The sequence below is a fragment of the Somniosus microcephalus genome, chromosome 9 (genome assembly GCF_052327205.1).
Source record: "Somniosus microcephalus isolate GS21.2 chromosome 9, FLI_Smic_1.0, whole genome shotgun sequence".
Taxonomy (NCBI): domain Eukaryota; kingdom Metazoa; phylum Chordata; class Chondrichthyes; order Squaliformes; family Somniosidae; genus Somniosus; species Somniosus microcephalus.
Genome location: NC_140995.1, coordinates 80,940,969 through 80,963,704, shown reverse-complemented (window position 1 = coordinate 80,963,704; position 22,736 = coordinate 80,940,969). Strand labels below are relative to the sequence as shown.

Sequence of the window (22,736 nt, the reverse complement as noted above, 5' to 3'; positions counted from 1 at the left end):
TCTCCAGAGTCCAGGGAATTCTGGAATATTGCAACCAATGCATCCACTATCTCTGCAGCCACTTCTTTTAAGACCCTGGGATGCAGGCCATCTGGTCCAGGGGACTTGTCATCTTTTAGTCCCATTATTTTACCAAGTACTATTTCCTTAGTGATACTGATTGTCTTTAATTCCCCCCTCCCTGTGGCTCCTTGATTGTCCATTATTGGGATGTTGTTTATGCCTTCTACCGTGAAGACAGATACAAAATATTTGTTTAGAGTCTCTGCCATTTCCCCATTATTAATTCCTCAGTCTCATCTTCTACGGGACCAACGTTTACTTTAGCTACCCTCTTCCTTTTTATATACCTGTAGAAGCTCTTACTATCTGTTTATGTTTCTTGCCAGTTTACTCTCATAATTCATCATCTCTCTTTTTTAGTCATCCTTTGCTGGTTTTTAAAAATTTCCCAATGCTCTGGTCTCTCACCAATCTTGGCAACATTGTATGCCTTTGTTTTCAATTTGATACCATCCTTTACTTACTTAGTTAGCCACGGATGATGCTCCTTCTCTTAAAATCTTTCTTTCTCACTGGAATATATTTTTGTTGAGAGTTATGAAATATCTCCTTAAATGTCCGCCACTGCATTTCAACTGTCTTACCCTTTAATTTATTTTTCCAGTCCACTTTAGCCAGTTCTGCCCTCATGCCATTGTAATTGCCTTTGTTTAAGATCAGGACACTGGTTTGAGATACAACTTTCTCACCCTCCAACTGAATTTGAAATTCAACCATGCTATGATCACTCTTTCCTAGAGGATCCTTTACTATGAGATCATTTATTAATTCTGTCTCATTACACAGTACCAAATCCAAGATAGCCTGCTCCCTGGTTGGTTCCATTACATACTGTTCTAGGAAACCATCCCGGATGCACTCTATGAACTCCTCCTTGAGGCTACCATTTATCCAATCAATATGGAGATTAAAATCACCCATGATTATTACCGTACCTTTTTTACAGGCCTCCATTATTTGTTGATTTATACTCTGTCTAACAGTATTGCTACTGTTCGGGGGCTTGTAGACTACGCCCACCAGAGACTTTTTCCCTTTATTATTTTTTATCTCCACCCAAACCGATTCTACATCTTGATCTTCTGAGCCAATATCACTTCTCACCACAGCACTGATCCCATCCTTTACCAACAAAGCCACCCCACCTCCCTTTCCTTTCTGTCTATCCTTCTGAATTGTCAAATACCCTGGGATATTCAGTTCCCAGCCCTGATGAAGTTGATCGAGACCTAGGGAGTCTTGGTAGACGTGATGCTGAACTTGTCCAATCAATGCAAAGCAACAATCAATAAAGCCAATAGAATGTTGAACTACATAGCCAAAACAGAAAATATGTCAGAAGTAGTTGTGATTAGTATAGTGCTCTTGTCTCACTGCACCCTGTGTACTAGGCTAATCTGTAGTGTCAAATGTCTGAGTTATGAAGAAAGACTGGAGAAACTTCTGCTTTTCAGCCTGGAAAGCTGACATTGGAGAGGTGATCTTATGGAGTTATACAAGATAGTTAAGGAAATGGAAAAGTTAAGTCTAGAATATCCCTTCAAATTAAATTGCAGGAGACACAGAATGAAACTAGTAAAAGGTAACTTTAGGGCTAATATCAGGAAAGTCTTTTTCATACAAGGAGTGATCAACATATGGAATAGACTTCTTCAAGTAGAGCAGTGGAGGCAAAAGCCCTGGAAGCATTTTAAAAAAAAAAAGCAATTGGATGCTGCAATGGAGGAAAATTTCTGGATGGACAAATTTAGATGGTCTAAAGGGCCTTTATCATCCGTTACTGTGATCTTGTATTAGGAATTTTCTCTCTCGCCTCTAGCTTCCATCGCAAACTGTCTGTTTTATTGATTCTGCTGTGGTCAGTACTCTTCTAAACTCTCTCACTTCTAAGCTCCAAATATACTAGCCTGCCCCCCCCACCCACCCCCCCAATACCACTTGTGTTGGAATCAATTCTCACCACATAGTCTTGTATCGCTATTCACCTTGTAACCTTTGGACCTTCACGTTTCCCAATAACCAAAAAAGGAGGAACAGCTGGCTGAAATTTAATAGATTTTTTGTTTTAATATTTCTTCCCATATCTAGTATTTGTGGATGATAACACTGTACTACGGCTATGTGAAGTCATAATATCTGCATCAATCACCTGAAAGAAAGACTTGCATTTATATAGCACCTTTCACGACCAACAGACGTCCCAAAGTGCTTTACGGCCAATGAAGTACTTTTTGAAGTGTAATCACTGTTGTAATGTAGGAAATGCGGCAGGCAATTTGCGCACAGCAAGCCCCCACAAACAGCAATGCCATAATGACCAGATAATCTGTTTTTGTGATGTTGATTGAAGGATAAATATTGGCCTGCTCTTCTTCAGAATAGTGCCATGGGATCTTTTACGTCCACCTGAGAGCAGACGGGGTCTCGGTTTAATGTCTCATCCGAAAGACGGCACCTCCCTCGGTGACTGCACTCCCTCGGTGACTGCACTCCCTCGGTGACTGCACTGGAGAGACAGCCTAGATTTTTGTGCTCGTCTCTGGAATGGGACCTGAAGCCTCAACCTTCTGACTCAGGCGAGAATGCTACCAACTGAGCCACAGCTGTCAGTACCTGGGGTACTGTATCTGAATTAATTTATCATCTGAGACTTGTGTAAGTTGGTGTATTGGCTAGTTGAGAGATTTTAAAATGTATTAATTGCACCATATGGTATCACAATACACTATCAATAATGGGAATGTTACTTTATTCCTAGTGATAATCTTCAAACACAGTAATTATGATCAATTTGATAGGTGAGCATTGAGCATACAAAAGCCTCCTAAAGAGAATTTTTAGAAAATATATGAAGGTACAGTAAAATTCCTTGTAAACCTGTCAAAATATTACTACAGGTACTGTGCTGTCTTGTAGCTGCCAAAGTCACCTTGAAGTGTGTTGCATTGTTCCAATATGATGCATTTTGAGTTGATCTGAGAATGGTTGCCAGAACTGAATACAGATGTTGCATGCAATGTTCCTCTAAATTTATTGGAGTGCGTGGCCCCTTCAAATTTCCGCTCATGCGTGGTTTTTCCATTTAAAAGCCATGTGGGACCTCCAGTCCGCTGTGTGGCTGCGCAGCTTAACGGGAACATTGGTTGTATGTCTTTTTTGTTTTAGGTACAGAAGTAGATAGTCAGGTACTTTCTTTAGGAGTAATAATGATGACTGTCACCACTGGCATATTTCAGTTTGGTCATATTTCCTTTTAAGCAATTACTCCAGTTTAAGTTACAATAAGAAACAGAGAACTTTCTGTTAATGGCAGAAATTTGCACAGTACTGACACCTAATCATTTTAAAATCAGTTTGAATCTGCTATATTCCTGCTAAAGTTCTACTCCATCCTTGTAGGCTTTATGTAGCCTGTTTTTCTTTCTTATCTCAGTTTTAATTTCTCTGCTCAACAGTTTGTGTTTGTTTAGTTTATCCTTATTTCACTTTGATATTTGTCAAGTATATCTAATATAGTTTTAATTGTCTTCCATTTTTCTTCACTGATCTCTCTCTCTCAACATCATATATTAATTTATTTAATTCACTCCTCATTCCATTGAAGTTTGCTTTCTTGTAATCAAATACTTCTGCCCTAGTCCTTGATGGTACCTATCGCCAGATCTGAAATTTATCAAATTATGGTCACTTCTACAAATGAGGTTCCATTACTTCTAATTTGCAAGCTATTAGGATGGCACCTACAAGAACATAGAAACATAGAAAATAGGAGCAGGAGTAGGCCATTCGGCCCCTCGAGCCTGCTCCGCCATTTAATGAGATCATGGCTGATCATCCAAATTCAGTACCCTGACCCTGCTTTCTCCCCATATCCCTTGATCCCTTTAGCCTTAAGAAATATATCTAACTCCTTCTTGAATATATTTAATGAATTGGCCTCAACTGCCTTCTGTGGTAGAGAATTCCACAGGTTCACCACTCTCTGGGTGAAGAAATTCCTCCTCATCTCTGCCCTAAATAGCTTACCCCTTATCCTTAGACTGTGACCCCTGGTTCTGGACTCTCCCGTCATTGGGAACATCCTTCCTGCGTCTAGTCTGTTTAGTCCTGTTAGAATTTTATAAGTTTCAATGAGATCCCCTCTCATTCTTCTAAACTCTAGTGAATATAAGTCTAATCGACCCAATCTCTCTCCATACGTCATTCCTGCCATCCCAGGTATCAGTCTGGTGAATCTTCACTGCACCCCCTCCATGGCAAGAACATCCTTCCTCAGATAAGGCGACCAAAACTGCACACACTGCTCAAGGTGTGGTCTCACCAAGGCCCTGTACAACTGCAACAAGACATCCTTGCTCCTGTACTCTAATCCTCTTGCTACGAAGGCCAGCATACCATTTGCCTTCTTAACCGCCTGCTGCACCTGCAGGCTTACCTTCAGCGACTGGTGCACAAGGACACCCAGGTCTCGTTGCACTTTTCCTTTTCCCAATCTATTGCCGTTCAGATAATCTGCCTTCCTGTTTTTGCCACCAAAGTGGATAACCTCACATTTATCCACATTATACGGCATCTAGAACTAGTCTGAATCTAAGTTTCCTCTTGCTTGATCCATTACACATGAGCCAAAAATTGTTGTTGGCGGTATTATGGACGAACACAACACATCTGTATGATATTCCTCTGTCTGCCCTTTTTGACAGAAACATTAATCCATTTGTTTTATTTCCATTTGGACTTTCCTAGTTAATATTCCCCCATTATTACAACATTGTGAACTGTACAAAACCATCTAATCTCATCACCAAAAATACTGTCATCTCCTTTACCTGCCCACAGAGTTGAGTAGCAGAACCAATTTGGGGGGGGGGGGGGGGTCCAGCCACTTTTTCCTTTTCCCCTGAGATAATATTCACAATTTCCTTGTCATCCTATTATCCTGTACATATAATGCTAACCCTCATATCATTACTGTCTTTCCTGAATGAACTGTATCTGAATGTTGCATTCACTCCTGTCTTTTGGGGCGTACAATGCTGGCACAATCCCTAAAATACCAATTTTTCCTTCTGCTACAGTTGCTTCAAGTTCCAGTATTTTATTCCTAATGCTTCCAGTGTTCAGGCTAAAGCTCTTTATGGATTCCTTATTTTTGTCTTAAGATTTTTTAACCTCTTTATTTTTATTAAAAATTGTGCCTAAATTTATTTCCTCGTTTATTTTGTCTTCTCAATTCCCTCCCCCATGACCAACCTCTCAATTCTGCTTTTTCTGACTCCCTGCTCCTTCAAAATCTAGTTTAGAATGTAACTTGTTGAAAAGAAAAATTGACTTGTTTTGCTTAATCTAACTGTATTCGTAGTCAAGATCTTTACCATATCCTAGCAACCCCACAGCAATTCAGAGAGGTGCTCTTTCACCTTATTGATGCAGCAGCAAAAAGCAATCTCACTAATTGTAGTATGATGGTCATGGTAACCTTGGAGGTAAAATAGAACAGGGTTTTTGTTAAAGCTATTTTGAGTTCCTAAGAATTGAAATTTTTGTCAAGTACCACCTGCACAGTTAACACGCTTGATCCACTTTATCTAGTAAGGGGATTGAACAGATAAAAATCATATCTGACATTTAATGTAGAGGTGGTTAGTTATTGGATATTGTCACACAATGTGATTGATGTTCACTAAAGTTTGGTGAAATTTATTCCCCCTCTCCCACCCTCCCAAGCCTGACGTGTGGCACAGAAGATACTTCATAGAGGTTTGTATTAAATTAATTTTATTTCCACAACAAAACCAAATAATTTTAAGTTTAAACTGAGTCATAAACAGCCTTATTTGAAAATGTTTATTAAAGGTAATAGAAACATAGAAGCTAGGAGCAGGAGTATGCCATTTGGCCCCTCAAGCCTGCTCCACCATTCAATGCGATCATGGCTGATCATCCAAATTCAGTACCCTGTCCCTGCTTTCTCCCCATATCCCTTGATCCCCTTAGCCTTAAGAAATATATCTAACTCCTTCTTGAATATATTTAACGAATTGGCCTCAACTGTCTTCTGTGGTAGAGAATTCCACAGTTCACCACTCTCTGGGTGAAGAAATTCCTCCTCATTTCAGTCCTAAATGGCTTACCCCTTATCCTTAGACTGTGACCCCTGGTTCTGGACTCCCCCGCCATCGGGAACGGCCTTCCTGCATCTAGTCCAGTCCTGTTAAAATTTTATAAGTTTCAATGAGATCCCCTCTCATTCTTCTAAACTCTAGCGAATATAAGCCTAATCGACCCAATCTCTCTTCATACATCATTCCTGCCATCCCAGGTATCAGTCTGGTGAATCTTCGCTGCACTCCCTCCAAGGCAAGAACATCCTTCCTCAGATAAGGTGACTAAAACTGCACACAATACTCGAGGTGTGGTCTCCCCAAGGCCCTGTACAACTGCAGCAAGATATCCTTGCTCCTGTACTCGAATCCTCTCGCTATGAAGGCCAGCATATCATTTGCCTTTAACCGCCTACTGCACCTGCATGCTTACCTTCAGCGACTGGTGCAGAAGGACACCCAGGTCTCGTTGCACTTCCCCTTTTCCCAATCTATTGCTGTTCAGATAATAGTCTGTCTTCCTGTTTTTGCCACCAAAGTGGATAATCTCGCATTTATCCACATTATACTGCATCTGCCATGCAACTGCCCAATCGCCCAACCTGTCCAAATCATACTAGAGTTTCTCTGCATCCTCCTCACAGCACACGTGCCCACCCAGCTTTGTGTTGTCTGCAAACTTGGAGATATTACATCTAGTTTCCTTGTCTAGATCATTAATATATTTTGGGAATAACTGGGATCCTAGCACCGATCCCTGTGGTACCCCACTAGTCACTGGCTTCCACTCGGAAAAAGACCCGTTTATTCCAAATCTTTGCTTCCTGTCTGCCAACCAGTTTTCTATCCAAGACAGTACCTTACCCCCAATCCCATGTGCTTTAACTTTGCACACTAGTCTCTTATGCGGGACATTATCAAAAGCCTTCTGAAAGTCCAAATACACCACATCCACTGATTCTCCCTTATCTATTCTACCAGTTACATCCTCAAAAAATTCCAGTAGATTAGTCAAGCATGATTTACCTTTTGTAAATCCATGTTGACTTTGTCCGATCCTGTCACTGTTTTCAAAGTGCTCTGCTATTATATCTTTTATAATGGACTCTAGCATTTTCCCCACTACCGATGTGAGGCTTACCGGTCTGTAATTCCCCGTTTTTTTCTCTACCACCTTTTTTAAATAGTGGGGTTACATTAGCTACCCTCCAATCCATGGGTACTGTTGCAGAGTCTATAGAATTTTGGAAGATGACCAGCAATGCATCTACTATTTCTAGGGCCACTTCCTTAAGTACCCTAGGATGTAGATTATCAGGCCCTGGGGATTTATCGGCCTTCAATCCAGTCAATTTCTCTAACACTATTTCCCTACAAATACTGATTTCATTCAGTTCCTCCCTCTCATTAGACCCTATGTTCCCGACATCTCTGGGAGTTTATTCATGTCCTCCTTTGTGAAGACGGAACCAATGTATGTATTTAATTGGTCTGCCATGCCTTTGTTCCCCATTATAAATTCCCCTGATTCTGACTGCAAGCGACCTACGCTTGACTTTACCAATCTTTTTCTCTTCACATATCTATAGAAGCTTTTACAGTCAGTTTTTATGTTCCCTGAAAGCTTACTCTCATACTCTATTTTTCCCCTCTTAATTAATCCCTTTGTCCTCCTTTGCTGAATCCTAAACTGCTCCCAATCCTCAGATTTGCTGCTTTTTCTGGCCAATTTATATATCCTCTCTTTAGATCTTATGCTATCCCTAATTTCACTTGGTAGCCACGGTTGAGTTACCTTTTTTGTTTTATTTTTATGCCAAACAGGGATGAACAAATTCTGTCGTTCATCCATGCGATCTTTAAATGTTTGCCATTGCCTATCCACCGTCAACCCTTTAACTAACATTCCCCAATCCATCCTAACCAACTCGCACCTCATACCATCGTAGTTTCCTTTATTTAAATTCAGTACCCAAGTCTTTGAATCAACTACTTCACTCTCCATCTTAATGAAGAATTCTATCATATTATGATCGCTTCTCCCCAAGGGGCCTCGCACAACAAGATTGCTAATTAATCCTTTCTCATTACGTAATACCCAGTCTAAGATGACCTGATTTCTAGTTGGTTCCTCAACATATTGGTCCAGGAAACCATCCCGTATACACTCTAGGAATTCCTCTTCCACAGTATTGTTACTAATTTGGTTAGACCAATCTATATGTAGATTAAAGTCACGCATGATAACTGCTGTGCCCTTATTGCACGCATCTCTAATTTCCCATTTAATGCCATCCCCAACCTCAGCATTACTGTTTGGGGGTCTGTATACAACTTCCACTAACGTTTTCTGCCCTATGATATTTCTCCGCTCTACCCATACAGATTCCACATCATTAGAGCTAATATCCTTCCTTACTATTGTGTTAATCTCCTCTTTAACCAGCAATGCTACTCCACCGCCTTTTCCTTTTTGCCTGTCCTTCCTGAATATTGAATACCCCTGGATGTTGAATTCCCAGCCTTGGTCACCCTGGAGCCATGTCTCCGTAATCTCAATTATATCATAGCCATTTACATCTATTTGCGCAGCTAATTCATCCACCTTATTACGAGTGTTCCTCTCATTAAGACACAAAGCCTTCAGGCTTGGTTTTTTAACACTCTTAGACCTTTTAGAATTATTGTTTACTGCGGCTATGTTTGATTTACACCCTGGATTTCTCTGACTTCCACTTTTGCTTTTCTCCTTCCTGTCTCTTGCTTCCCTTTCCTCTGTCTCCCTGCACAGGTTCCCAACCCCCTGCCATTTTAATTTAAACCCTCCCCAACAGCACGAGCAAACACTCCCCTAGAACATCGGTCCCGGTCCTGCCCAGGTGTAAACCGTCCCACCTCCCCCAGAACCGGTTCCAATGTCCCAGGAATTTGAATCCCTCCCCCTTGCACCATTCTTCTAGCCACGTATTCATCTGAAATATCCTTCTATTTCGTGGCACTGGTAGCAACCCTGAGATTACTACCTTTGAAGTCTTATTTTTTAATTTACCTCCTAACTCCCTATATTCAGCTTTTAGGACCTCATCCCATTTTTACCTATATCATTGGTACCTATGCACCACGACAACTGGCTGTTCACCCTCCCCCTCCAAAATGCCCTGCATACGCTCCGAGACATCCTTGACCCTTGCACCAGGGAGGCAACATACCATCCTGGAGTCTCATTTGCGGCCGCAGAAACGCCTATCTATTCCCCTTAGAATAGAATCCCCTATCACTATAGCTCTCCCGCTCTTTTTCCTCCTGTCCCGTGCAGCAGAACCACCCATGGTGCCAGGAAGTTGTTTGCTGCTGCCTTCCCCCGATATGCCATCCTCCCCAACAATATCCAAAGCGGTATATCTGTTTGAGGGGGGGATGGCCACAGGGGACCCCTGCACAACAGCCTGCGCCTACTACTGTGCCTGGCGGTCACCCATTTCCTTCCTGCCTGTGCAGCCTTTACCTGCGGTGTGACCAACTGATTAAATGTGATATCCACAATGTCCTCAGCATCACGAATGCTCCAGTATGTATCCATTCGCAGCTCCAGCATCGCAATGCGGTTTGCCTGTAGCTGCAGCTGGATACACTTCTCGCACACATGGTCGTCAGGGACACAGGAAGTGTCCCTGATTTCCCACATAGTGCAGGAGGAGCATGCCATGGGGCTGAGCTTTGCTGCCATGACTTACCCTTTAATTAATTTAAATTAAATCAATACCACCAATTGTACTACAATTAAATGATATACTCAAGGGCCCTTGTTTCTTAGCACTCCCTGCTACACAACAGAGACCTTAGAAACTATAACCACAAAATTAAGACCTTCTAAACTTTATAAACTATGAACCTATAGAGTAGTATAAGTACTCACCCAATCAGCTGCTTCCTCCTGCCCGCGTCACGTTTTGAATCGTGACGTGGCTTTGGAACGCCGCTGCCGGTCTGCGAGATTGGTAAGCCTCTGTTTATAAAAAAAAAAAAGCCCACGAAAGTGAGTTTAAATACTCACTGAACCTCCGCTCTCACCGCTCCCAACACTGGCCTGTGGGGGAAAAAAGCCCGTGAAAGTGAGTTTAAATACTCACTGAACCTCTGCTCTCGCCGCTCCCGACAATGGCCTGTGGGGGAAAAAAAGCCTGCGAAAGTGAGTTTAAATACTCACTGAACCTCCGCTCTCACCGCTCCCGACACTGGCCTCAATTTTTGATTATTGGTCAGATCTTACTTTTTTCTGGTGAAATACACAAAATTATTTATTTGGGTCATAGCAAGCCTTCAAGTTGACTCAATGACTAGAGAGCTGTTTGCTTACCTGCCATCTTCGCTGCCGTTTGTACAGACTGGGAAGGTCCCAGGTTGAACCCCAGTTTGTGCTGAGTTAGCTGATCTCAGTTGGGCCATTAAACGGGATGCTACAATTGGCCACAGTTCATGTTCCACACACTTCCCACGCCCTCTCTGTGTTCAACCATCGGTGCAGAGACTTCATCTTTCTGCACTCCTCTTTTCCTTCCCCCCCCCCCCCCCCCCCCCCCCCATCTTTTTAACATTTTTTTTTATCATCTTTCCTAACTTGTCTACTAATGTTTGGTGTTCATTTCACCTCTGAAGTACCTTGAGATGTTTTCTATGATCATGATGCTATGTCAATGAAAGTTGATGAGATTTGATTAATACATGGTTTAAATTATTGCAACAAACTGTGGGCTGGTATGAATTTTCATGCTGTGCTGGTTCTCTGAAATCTTCTGTGTCTTATTTTTGCTCTTCTCTGCTGATTTATTTACAGACTTGCAATGCAACAGTGGTGTTTTTCTTTTACAGTTGTGCATACTAGAAGTGTAACTCTGAGGATATGTAGGAAGGGGACAGAACAAATTCATAAACTAGTACTTGAGAGGTGATAATCACTGATCATGATATATATTTATCCTGATAATCCTAGGTGAATTAGCCCTAGCTAAGTTTCTGTGCTAATGCACGTAATGTTTTTAATTTTTGTTATGAGTATCATCAGACTATTGCAGTTAAATGTTTCGATTGGCTAAGTGTACAGACTTCAATATGTGATAAAGTATTTCATTCTTTGAAGTTTCTCTGATTGTTACATTTCGAGTGCCCGCCAGATACTTTTTTTCTCATGTGCAACCCAAAGATCTGCTTTCATAGGCTAGTGAACATAAACATGCAGTAAGTAATTGGGAATGTAACAAGTCCTGGATGAACAATTAACCCATTTACAAATATGCACTTTTGAAGAAGTATGCAATATTACTACAAACTTCTGATCTCTCCAACTAATGGTCAGATAACATTCTAACAGATTGTATAGTAGACTAAAAAGTAAGGATCAATTTTACTAAAAAAACAAGATTAAAGAAATGGCATATTGTAGCTATATTCTAATACTTCACACAACCTGTAGTATATTTTTCAAAATAATTTAAGTCAAGAATTCATTAGCAGTTCTCTGCAGTATAAGCTTGGACCACACATTGTTGTTGAAAAGGTTTGAGCTGAGAAATTAACTTACTGATATCGTTCATTAGTCTTCATCCTTCTAACATATAATGATCCCACTGTGGGGTGGTAAAGTTGTGCCAGGAAAGGGGAGCCACAACTCCTGTAGGCCAGCCCCTCTTGATTGTATAAGTGGTAAATCAAGAAGGAAACTGAAAATGTGTTAATATCTGGTTTATATACATATCAGTTTCTCGGGCGCTGTGACAGCTGCAGGAGTCGTACTACACTAGCGTCACACCATCTACTGTACTTGGGTGATTCTTGCTGGAGGCAGCTTAAGTGCACCAGCTTTGGATTGAGCATCATTATACCACAGATATGACACTGAATTGATGACAAATACATGAAATTGGTAATGTTAATGCGTTAGTCGACTCTATTTAATGTTGGGCTTGTAATTGCGTGCACCAGAATATCTAGGAAAACATCTGAGATTGAAGTTTCTGAAAAAAATGAATAAAATTATTTTGCAGGAACTGGGATCATAAGCGATGCCTATTTCTGACATTCATTTTTTTGTTTTAAACATTACTTGCTTAATAAACTACTATGGTGGAACATTTAATGTTTATTTGGTAGATTTGTTTAATTTGTGTGTTTTGAATATCATTGTGTAGTAATCTTTTTATTTTCATTTGTAGGTTCTAACTGGATAGTTCTAACAGCAGATAACGATGGGTTTGCTCCATTAACATTCAAACCCAAACAGGAGGTTATAATTCGTGATGGGAAGCAAACTACAGGACCTCTGAAATTCCCAGAACCTCCATCTCCAACCGACAGTATCAATTTGGAAAATCAGAAGAGTACAGCATAACCTGTATTTGCGCACAATGTTGCAAAATACTTACAGGCTTTTTTAACCCAGTTATTAATTGTGGTGTTCACATATGAGCAGTGAAATAATAAAATGGTTTGAGTTCATCTCAATTATATGAGTAGGTGGCTGTGCATACAGTGTCAGATCATTTTCTTTCTGCATTAGGAGCATAGACATAGGAGTAGGCCATTCAGCCCCTTGAGCCTGTTCCACCATTCAGCGGGATCATGGCTGATCTGTATCTTAACTCCATCCACCTGCCTTGGCTCCATATCCCTTAATACCCTTGGCTGGCAAAAATCTATCATAGAATGGTTACAGCACAGAAGAAGGCCATTCAGCCCGTGCCGGCTCTCTGCAAGAGTTCTTCAACTAGTCTCACTACCCCACCCTTTCCCCGTAGCCCTGCATTTTGTTTTCCCTTCAGGTACTTATCCAACTCCCTTTTGAAAGCCATGATTGAGTCTGCCTCCACCACCCCTTCAGGCATTGCATTCCAGATCCTAACCACTCGCTGAGTAAAAAAGTTTTTCCTCATGTCGCCTTTGGTTCTTCTGCCAATTACCTTAAATCTGTGTCTGGCAGAAAAACCAAAAGCGACATGAGGGAATTTTATCAATCTCAGATTTAAAATTATTAATTGAGCTAGCATCTACTGCTTTGTGTGGGCGAGGGTCCCACACTTCTATCACCCTTTGTGTAAAGTAGTGTTTCCTAACTCCTCTCCTGAAGGGCCTGGTGCTTGTCCTAGACTCCCCCATCAGTGGGAAAAGTTTCTCTTATCGACCCTATCAATTCCTTTCAAAAATCCTAAAAACCTCAATCAAATCATCCCTTAACCTTCTCTCTTCCAGGAATACAAGCATAGTTTACAAGCCTGACTATTGCATTTTAGTGACCAGGGCTTTGTATAGCTGTAGCAAAACTTCCTCCCCTTTATATTCTAGCCCTCTGTTATAAAGGCTAACATTCCAATAGCCTTTTTGATTACTTTTTGTACCTGAGTACTACATTTTAGTGATCTGTGTACATGGACCCCTAAAACCTCTTAGGACCTCCACTGTTCCTAGCTTTTCACCATTTAAATAATACTCTGATCTGTCCTTTTTTGGTCCAGATTGGATGACCTTACACTTACCTGCTTTGAAATCCATCTGCCAGTTTTGCCCACTCATTTTATCAATGTCTCTTTGTAATTTTATGTTCCCGTCTACAGTACTTAACTATAGCACCAAGCTTTGTGTTATCGGCAAACTTGGATATATGTGTTATCTAAGTCATAATAAATATATATTCAAATACATACCCATTATCCCTACTCTTCTATTGCCTAACCAATCTCCTAACCACACCAGTAATTTGCCTTCAATTCCATGAGCTTTAATTTTAGCTAACAGTTTCTAATGTTTGGAACCTTATCGAATGCCATCTGACTGTCCATATAAACTACATCCATAGACATTGTCCAGTGGCAGACTGGGAGAGATTTTCCTGGATCTGCACCTGGGTGCACTGGATGACTGGGTCAATCGAATGTTGGAAAAATCAGATGGGTTGGAGCACACCTCCTTAAAGGAAGCTGTTGATTGTTCTCCATTAATTTAAATGGAAGGAAAATCCGATTTGTTCCTTTACAAGGCAACGCACTGGCCTGTGATTTTTCTGATACTGCGCCTAGTCAATCAATGAGCCTGGGTGCAAGCCCAGAAATATTTATTCTTGTTATCTCAACATCTTTGGGTAGTGCCTAAATGGCTAATCCTTACTTTCCTACTGTTGAGTTGGGGCAAGTGAAGATAGTTCCCTAATTGTAGGATTCAAATTGGAAATAATCACGACAGCAAAATTGAAATTCAAGACTGCCTGCTTAGATAGAGCATGGGACTAAAATTCCATGGCCCTTCTGGTGCACTCTTGCCATACGTCCTGTAGGAGTGTGCCGGAAGGGACAGAAGATAGACCAGGGCACGGATACGCTGGGTCCCAACCTAACCTCAGGATTTTTACGGGCTTTGTAAGGGTAATAGCCTCTGTCCTCCCCTTACAAGATCAGAGGTATAAGAGGGGGCTGGACTAGGGACTGAGACGACTTATGCTAGGAGATCCAGAGTCCCTGGCTTAGTAACAGATTGGGGCAGGATTGACAGAAGGTATGTCGTGAAAGCAGCTGTAGCTGTTGTTTGAGTAGTGAAAGTGGGGCCCACCTGGGCATCCAAGCCAAGGATCATATTTCTTTATTGACTCCTTATAAAAGGAGCACCCCCTACCACCTGCCCAAACCCCCTGGAACCGGCACCACTTATCACAATTTACCCTTTTAGAGCAAGGTGGACACTCAAAATGGACCATTAGTGGTGTAGGTGCCTACCTGGACCACATAAATCAAGGAAGCTCCCCCTGACTGTTCATGCTCTGAAGAGGATCAGCAGCACAGGTCTTGGGTGGATGTATCCTGGCATTTACTCAGGGATGTGTCCCCCATCCCCCACTGCACCCCCACTCCCAACAGATTTTTAGTCCTCATTGGTCTAGTTACTATACAATAGTCTGAAAAATATGTCCTGACTCAAATTTTGAGTTTAAAAATTATAGCCTGGTAATATTTTTGTCTTGGTACTGCTGTTACAGGTAATGAAAACAGGAGGGGACAGTGTCTGTTGAATTGTAAAAATCAAATCTGAAATATTTAAAACACAAGAGTAGAGATTACAGAAATTCTATGAAAATAAAGACTCCTGATTTTCTTGGTGTCATTTCTAGAATGCTAAAATGCCACGTGTTTAGCAAACTTTCATGGTTTTAAGATGCACAATCTCATTTGATTCATTTTTGGTGACCATCTTGCATTTCAAAATGAGATTTCCCTTTCCATCTTTGAAAATAGCATAGAATTTGATCAGGTTAATTTGTTCAAATTTGCCTGAACCTTTAAGCAACTTAAAACATGTTACATTAGTTATATTTCTTACATGAACCCTTCAGATTTTGAAACTATAAATGCCTTTGTAGTACATGCTGCTCAATTGTTGTCAACATTGTAATTTTCTGAATGACTACAATTTTAGTTTGTTTAAAACAGCTCTCCATCTCATCCACCTCCATGACTCAAGGTAACCATAAGAATATAAGAAATAGGAACAGGAGTAGGCCATTCAGCCCTTTGAGTCTGCTCTGCCATTCAGTAAGATCATGGATGATCTTCTACCTCAACTCCACTTTCCGCCACTATCCCCATATCTCTTGATTCAATCAGTATCCAAAAATGTATCGATCTCTGTCTTGAATATACTCAACAATTGACCAAGCCACAGCTTTCCAGGGTAGAGAATTCCAAAGATTTAGAACCCTTTGAGTGAAGAAATTTTTCCTCACTTCATGTTTTAAATGGCCGACCCCTTATTCTGAGACTGTGCCCCCACCCTCACAGGTCTAGACTCCCCAGCCAGGGGAAACATCCTCCCAGCATTTAAATTGGAAAAACCCAAAGGTCACTGAGTGGGATTGTCCACTTTTACTATTGCCAACCTACAATTCCCTGTCCATTTATTTAATGAGCAGAGGATTGTGGCTGGCAAGTCCAGAAGAAGAAAATTGCAGCCCACCTGTGGAACATCTAATCAGTGTGGTATTTTTGTAGTAACTGGAAGATTGAGGTACCATTTGGAGATTAAGAAACAAAGCAGCATTGGACCATAATAGTTTGAATTACTACCTTTCCTTGTTACCTTGTAGTAACTGGTAGTAATGCCTGCAACAAAAGTCTTGTTTGTGAGAGATCACCTATGAGTAGGGTAAGTAACAAATCTTGGAAGCCTGACATTTACCTATATGAAATAACCTGGAGGCCACGATTGTAGCAGATTGGTTTTATTATTAAGTGAGATGAAGTCCAAAATTACATAGGATACACGGCACAGAAACAGGCCATTCGGCCCAACCAGTCCTTGCCGGCATTTATGCTCCACTTGAGCCTCATCCTGTCTTTCCTCATCTAACTATGAGCATAACCCTCTACTTCCTTCTCCCTCAAATGTTTATCTAGCTGCCCCTTAAATGCATCCATACTATTTGTTTCAACCTCTCCCTGTGGTAGCAAGTTCCACATTCTCACCACTCTCTGGGTAAAGAAGTTTCTTCTGAATTCCCTATTGGATTTCTTGGTGACTATCTTATAATGATGGCCTCTAGTTATGCTCTTCCCCACAAGTTGAAACACTATCTATATCAAAACCTTTCATAATTTTAAAGACCTCAATTAGGTCACCCCTCAGCCTTTTCAAGAGAAAAGAGACCCAGCCTGTTCATCCTTTCCTGATGGGTATACCCTCGCATTTCTGGTATCATCTTTGTAAATCTTCTCTGCACCCTCTCCGGTGCCTCTATATCCTTTCTATAATCTGGCGACCAGAATTGTACACAGTACTCCCAAGTGTGGTCCAACCAAGGTTCGATACAAGTTTAGCATAGCTTCACTACTTTTCAATTCTATACTTATATAGAAATAAACCTAGTGCTTGGTTTGCTTTTTTATGGCCTTGTTTGATTTTAAGATGTAGTTTTATCATTTTTGTAAAATCAACTATTTCTTGGCACTGGAATGAGCAAAAATATTAAATTAATAGCAAAATATGGGAAATTTAAGGAGTGTTTTTAATCTGACATTCATATTACAACCCATAAAATCACTATAGCATTTAGTAACCTCAGACCAATATCATCACATTGTCAAGAATGTATTTTTGAAATCTAAAGTCAGCAGGCTAGATTTTCTGCTACTACAATCTTTGCGTGGCAGGACTTCAGCCCACCACAAAGATGACCTTGCCAACTTTCCAGCCTCAGGTCATTTAAATAATTTTGACGGACTCCCCATCTTCTGATGAAGAGTTCGGAGCTGGCTCAAAGATTGACTGTGCCAGGCCTTGGGTCCTTCCGCATCATAGCATAGCCAGCGGCTTCTGAGCTATCGGTTCAAGTTATTTATAAAATATTTTTTTAAATGCATTTGCCACCGATACCTTTTTCCCTTTATAAATTTTAAATGCCTCGTCCACTGTCCAAGGCAATACTGGGCAAAAAGGATAAACAGACATTACTGATGTCCAGTGTTGCTATGGTGTAAATGACAAATACATCAGATGATGTATTTCCCATCATTTGTGTAGTGTCTGAATATGCCCATGGGTATTTGGGTGGGCATATTCTATGCATCATTAGTTTCGGCAGAAAATCCAAAACGTGTGGAGTGCCAGCAGAATAATTCGGGAGCAATGGCCTACCCACATCCGCTGGAGTGATACCGACTGCCTGGTATAATTTTCAATGGAAATTCTACCCCAATGTTTTTGCAGTTTCTTTTTAAATAGTGGCTAATAATGAAAAGCAGATTTTTATACCCAAGCTTTCATTCTCATTTTGTCATGAAGTATTTACTGTGACCTCTCAAGTTACCTGTTTAAAACCAGCTAATTTAGTGTGCACTTTTGATGACAAATTATAGTTTCGAACGGTAAAGAGAAATCCACAATATTATTGTTCGAAACTTGATTTTGTTCAGCTGGTTATATCTATAATTGCAGCAAAGATTTGTGACAATTGTGAAGAAAGACGTCTGGAAACTGTCAACTTGTCTATTGATTGATGCACTCTTGCTCTTGAAAATTGTATGCTATATTTGGAATAGGTTGTACGCCAAAGAAAACCTCATGTATTGAACAACTCAGGGTGAACTGAAAGATCCCTTAATGTTGCATTTGATGGCTTTTATTTTTGCTTTGCTGTCTAACTTAGACAGAATTGGCACATAACAACATTGGTTTATTTCTTAGGCTAGGCTGTAGTCATTAGGAATGATTTACTGAGTACATGCTAGCAACAGGGAGCCTTGCCCACCACCAGATTATTTCAATAAATTACTCCTGTTGTGCTTTTTTTTTTGGATAGGTCACAGTATTAGTGGGCAAATGTGCTGGTGCTGAAATATTTTGGAGATAGCCATCCAAAACAGGAAGGTTATACTTCGGCTTTAGGAACAACAATCCAAAATCTTCTGGATCTTGGTCAGAATCCATACTGGTGAACTATTTTTGTGTTTTCCTTCATGTTGGTATATTTATTTTAAAATGTATTTACTGTATCTTACATTTCTTAGATCATATTTGATATTCATATGTAACTAAATATCCATTGTTGGAGAGACTACCTGTAAAAGGTTGTTTCGAAGTGTATTGGTCTTTGTATAGTCTTGAGAAATAAATAATGGTCTGTCTATACAAATAATATTTACTTGATTTTAAAGCAGGTTTTTGACATGAATTCTTTTGTACTACACCAGTTGCGCAACAGGACATTACAGAATTGCATACAGAAAAATCTAATTTGGTTCAAGCTTTTGTACTAGTTTGGACAGAATGAATCAGGATAATTTTAAACTGTTTGTTTAGTCAAGGTTACTTTCCTTTAGCTGAGGAAACTCATTGCCTATAAAGGAAGGTTGCAAATTCCTACATTTCCATATCTTTCTGTAATCTTGTAATCTCCATTAATTAACCTTTATCTCAGATGCTAAATCGAGCAGGTGTCCAAATTCAAGAGCAATGTTTATTAGGGGCTTTATTTTACACCAATTTCATTTTAAAACCTAAGTTCAAATCAAATCAAATCAATCAAATCAACTTTTATTGTCATTGTTAGTGCACAAGTGCAGTACAACGAAATGTAGGCTTGCAGCTCCCGAGAGTGTACAATTTGGATTAGGACACTTAAACATTTCAACATACATTTGTACATATATATTAGCATAAATATGACCATAATAAAGTGCATCGGCAGATGTGCAGGCTTTAGTGTTTATTTGTGGAGTTCAGTAGGATGACAGCCCTGGGAAAGAAGCTGTTCCTAAATCTGGTCGTACGGGTGCGAATGCATCTGTAGCGTCTTCCAGATGGTAGGAGGGTGAACAGACTGTGGCTGGGGTGGGTAGGGTCTTTGATGATGGACCGTGCCCTCCGTAGGCAGCGTTTCTGATATATATGTTCTATGGTCGGTAGCTGGGTGCCGGTAATGCGTTGGGCAGTTTTGACTACCCGCTGCAGGGCTTTCCGGTCATGGGAGCTACAGCTGCCGTACCATACCATGATACAGTTTGTCAGGATGCTCTCTATAGTGCAGCGGTAGAAGTTAGAGAGGATCAGGGGTGACAGATTACCTCCCTTCAGCCTCCTCAAGAAGTATAGGCGCTGCTGGGCCGCCTTCACCAGAGAGGAGGTGTTGAGGGACCAGGAGAGGTCTTCCATGATATGGACTCCGAGGAACTTAAAGCTGGCCACCCTTTCCACCTCCGCCCCATTGATGTGGATGGGGGTGTGACTTCCGCCTTTGGACTTCCTGAAGTCCACGATTATTTCCTTTGTTTTCTTGGTGTTAAGGGCCAGGTTGTTGTCGGCGCACCGCTTCACGAGATGCTGGACCTCCTCCCTGTAGGCTGACTCATCGTTGTTGGTGATCTGGCCTACTACCGTGGTGTCATCTGCAAACTTGATGATGGTGTTGGAACCATTAACAGCCACACAGTCGTGGGTGAAGAGGGAGTAGAGGAGGGGGCTCAGCACACATCCTTGTGGGGCCCCCGTGTTCAGGGTCAGGGGGGGGGGTAGGTGTGGTTACCTAATTTGACCGTCTGGGGTCTGTTTGTTAGGAAGTCCAGGGTCCAGTTGCAGAGGGAAGTGTTCAGGCCAAGAGTTTGGAGTTTGGTGGCCAGCTTGTTGGGGACGATAGTGTTGAATGCTGAGCTGTAGTCTATAAACAACATTCTGATGTAGGTCTCCTTACCATCTAGGTGATTCAGTGCCGAGTGCCGAGTTGGCTCCATATCCATTTGTTCAACAAATTTGATAAGTGAAATCATACCAAAACTATTAAATTGTTTATATATTAACTCAACATGCTTCCTTTCATTTACTCAGATACCATGTACCATCTTTGATTTTATTAAAGCTTCAATTCATTCCGTGGCTGTTATAAATAAGAGAAAAAACATCCGTGATATCATATCTCAATATCATTTAGAGAGGTTATTTTGAAACAGATATCCACGGTTGCCATCTACCTCCATCATTCTACAAAAATTTGATTACAGAAAGCTAGCCTGATCTACATTCTATGCTGTCTTGTGATACTATGCCTCTTTTAGGGTTAATGATATGTAGATGAACTGTAAAAAAAAATCTATACTGTATCTAGTTTGACTAAGGGGGTTACCCACTTAACATTACAAATACCTTATCTTAAACTCCTGCTTTTTCTTATGTTAGCTTTGGTACTTTATCTTGGCAAAGAACTCTGACACCTTTTTCTCCATAAAGTGAATTTCAAATGTATATAATATACTACATTAATATTTTGCAAATTTATCTGCCTTTATTTCCTCCAGTTCTAGTATTTTCAATTTGTATTTTGTTTATTACACAATATATTTCCATTCATCTTAAAATCTGCTTCTTGGTTATAAAAACAAAGTATTAGACCCACTATATATCTATTTAGTAAAATATTCAAATATATATATTAATCGTAAGTGTAAATTCAGAATATGAATTTAATTTAATTGGCATATCTTTCAATATAACATGGAATCAAATAAGCAGCTAGATAAGGATAAAATCAATTTTGCAACCTGCACAAATACTATGATCAGTCAAGCATCTAGTCTAGAATTTGAATTTTGTGATGGTAATAAAAAGAATGATCCGTATCTCCAGGGTGTAAAACCCACCACAGAATAAGTATCAATCAATGAACCATACATACAATTGGCAGAATTTGTAGGTTTAAGTTTCTTATCACCATAAACGAGAAAAACGTGGGAATTAATATGAGCTTGAAATGTTTGGCGGTAACAATTTTAGAATATATGAAGTGATTTTATGCTGTGAAAAGTTCATGAAGGAATTCTCTTTGGGTCTAAATATATGGACCAATTTATAGTATCTTTAAAATTTGGGACCATCGGTGATTACATTGAAGGAAGAAAGAAATTGCATTTATATAGTACCTTTCATATCCTCCGGACATGCCAAAATGCTTCACAGTCAATTAATTACTTAGTGTCATCACTGTTATGTAGGGAAACACGGCACAGAAATGCCCCGAAACAGCAGTGAGATAAATAAGCAGTTAATCTGTATTGGTAGTGTTGGGTGAGGGATATATGTTGGTGAGGACAGCAGGTGAAACTCCCTTGCTCCTCTTCAAATAGTGCAATGGGATCCTTTTATGGCCACCTGAACAGGCAAGAAGTTTTAACATCTTATCTGACAGACAGCACATCTGACAATGTAGCATTCACACAGAACTGCACTGAAATATCAACCTAGATTGAATACTCAACTCCAGTAGTAGGGCCTAAACCCATAACCTTTTGACTCAAGTACAAATGTTTTGGCTGAGCCAAGCTGAAATTTAATGCAAGTTGGTTAAATGTTAGGTGTTCATTTTCAACATAACCATTTTGCCAGATTTGAATGCTATGCAAGATGCAGTTATTCTTATTTCAGAGCTGTGACTGGAATTGGCTCATTAGATGCACTGCACAACTGTGACCTTAGAGAATATAGTGTTGGGAGTACCCCATAAGCACATGTACATAGAGCCTGCATTAATGCATTAGTAGCTCATGCTGAAACAGGCAAGAGAGGTAAATGTATATATTTTGGTAGTGCATGTGCCTGCTTACACTAGTGATAGGAACCAAAAGATTTACTTTGCACAGTATGTAAGTGAAATGTCAGACAGACATTAGACAGCAAATTTTAAATTACGCACACTACTGTACTTTCAATTGGTGCTTCCTCCCTCCCTAGCACTTACTATTATTCCTAGGAGGTCAGGGATGTGCTCTCCTGGAAAATCTGAATGTTTATATATACATAAAAATGTTGCATTCTATTTCATTCTACATTATTGTTTTATTTAATAAGTGCTAGATTTTTAATGTGCAAAAGAAATTCTATTGCTTTGAGATTGTTCACTGCAGAACCATAAATCTGGGTTATAAGGACATAGCATTTTTGCTGCAAGAGTTAACATATGAACATACAAAAATAACAGCAGGAAAAGACCAGCTGATCCATCAAGCCTGCCCCACACCACAATGGCTGGACCATCATGGCTAAACACCCCAA

The 22,736-nt window shown here is 40.3% G+C and overlaps 1 protein-coding gene across 3 annotated transcripts in view; it reads left to right on the top strand.

The window, feature by feature from the left end:
• The window catches only part of wdcp (WD repeat and coiled coil containing), a 38,932-nt gene extending 20,096 nt beyond the window's left edge, over window positions 1–18,836 (top strand). The window contains exons 3-4 of one of the 3 annotated variants that reach the window (XM_085996810.1): window positions 5,791–5,823; window positions 12,377–12,463. In XM_085996810.1, coding sequence (XP_085852936.1) covers window positions 5,791–5,795 — 5 coding nt within the window. In that variant the 3' untranslated portion in view covers window positions 5,796–5,823; window positions 12,377–12,463. Of the gene's footprint in view, window positions 1–5,790; window positions 5,824–12,376; window positions 12,674–18,498 lie in introns of those variants that run through there. The other 2 variants (XM_085996809.1, XM_085996808.1) reach the window with 2 other exon arrangements.
• Window positions 18,837–22,736: the final 3,900 nt, after the last annotated feature.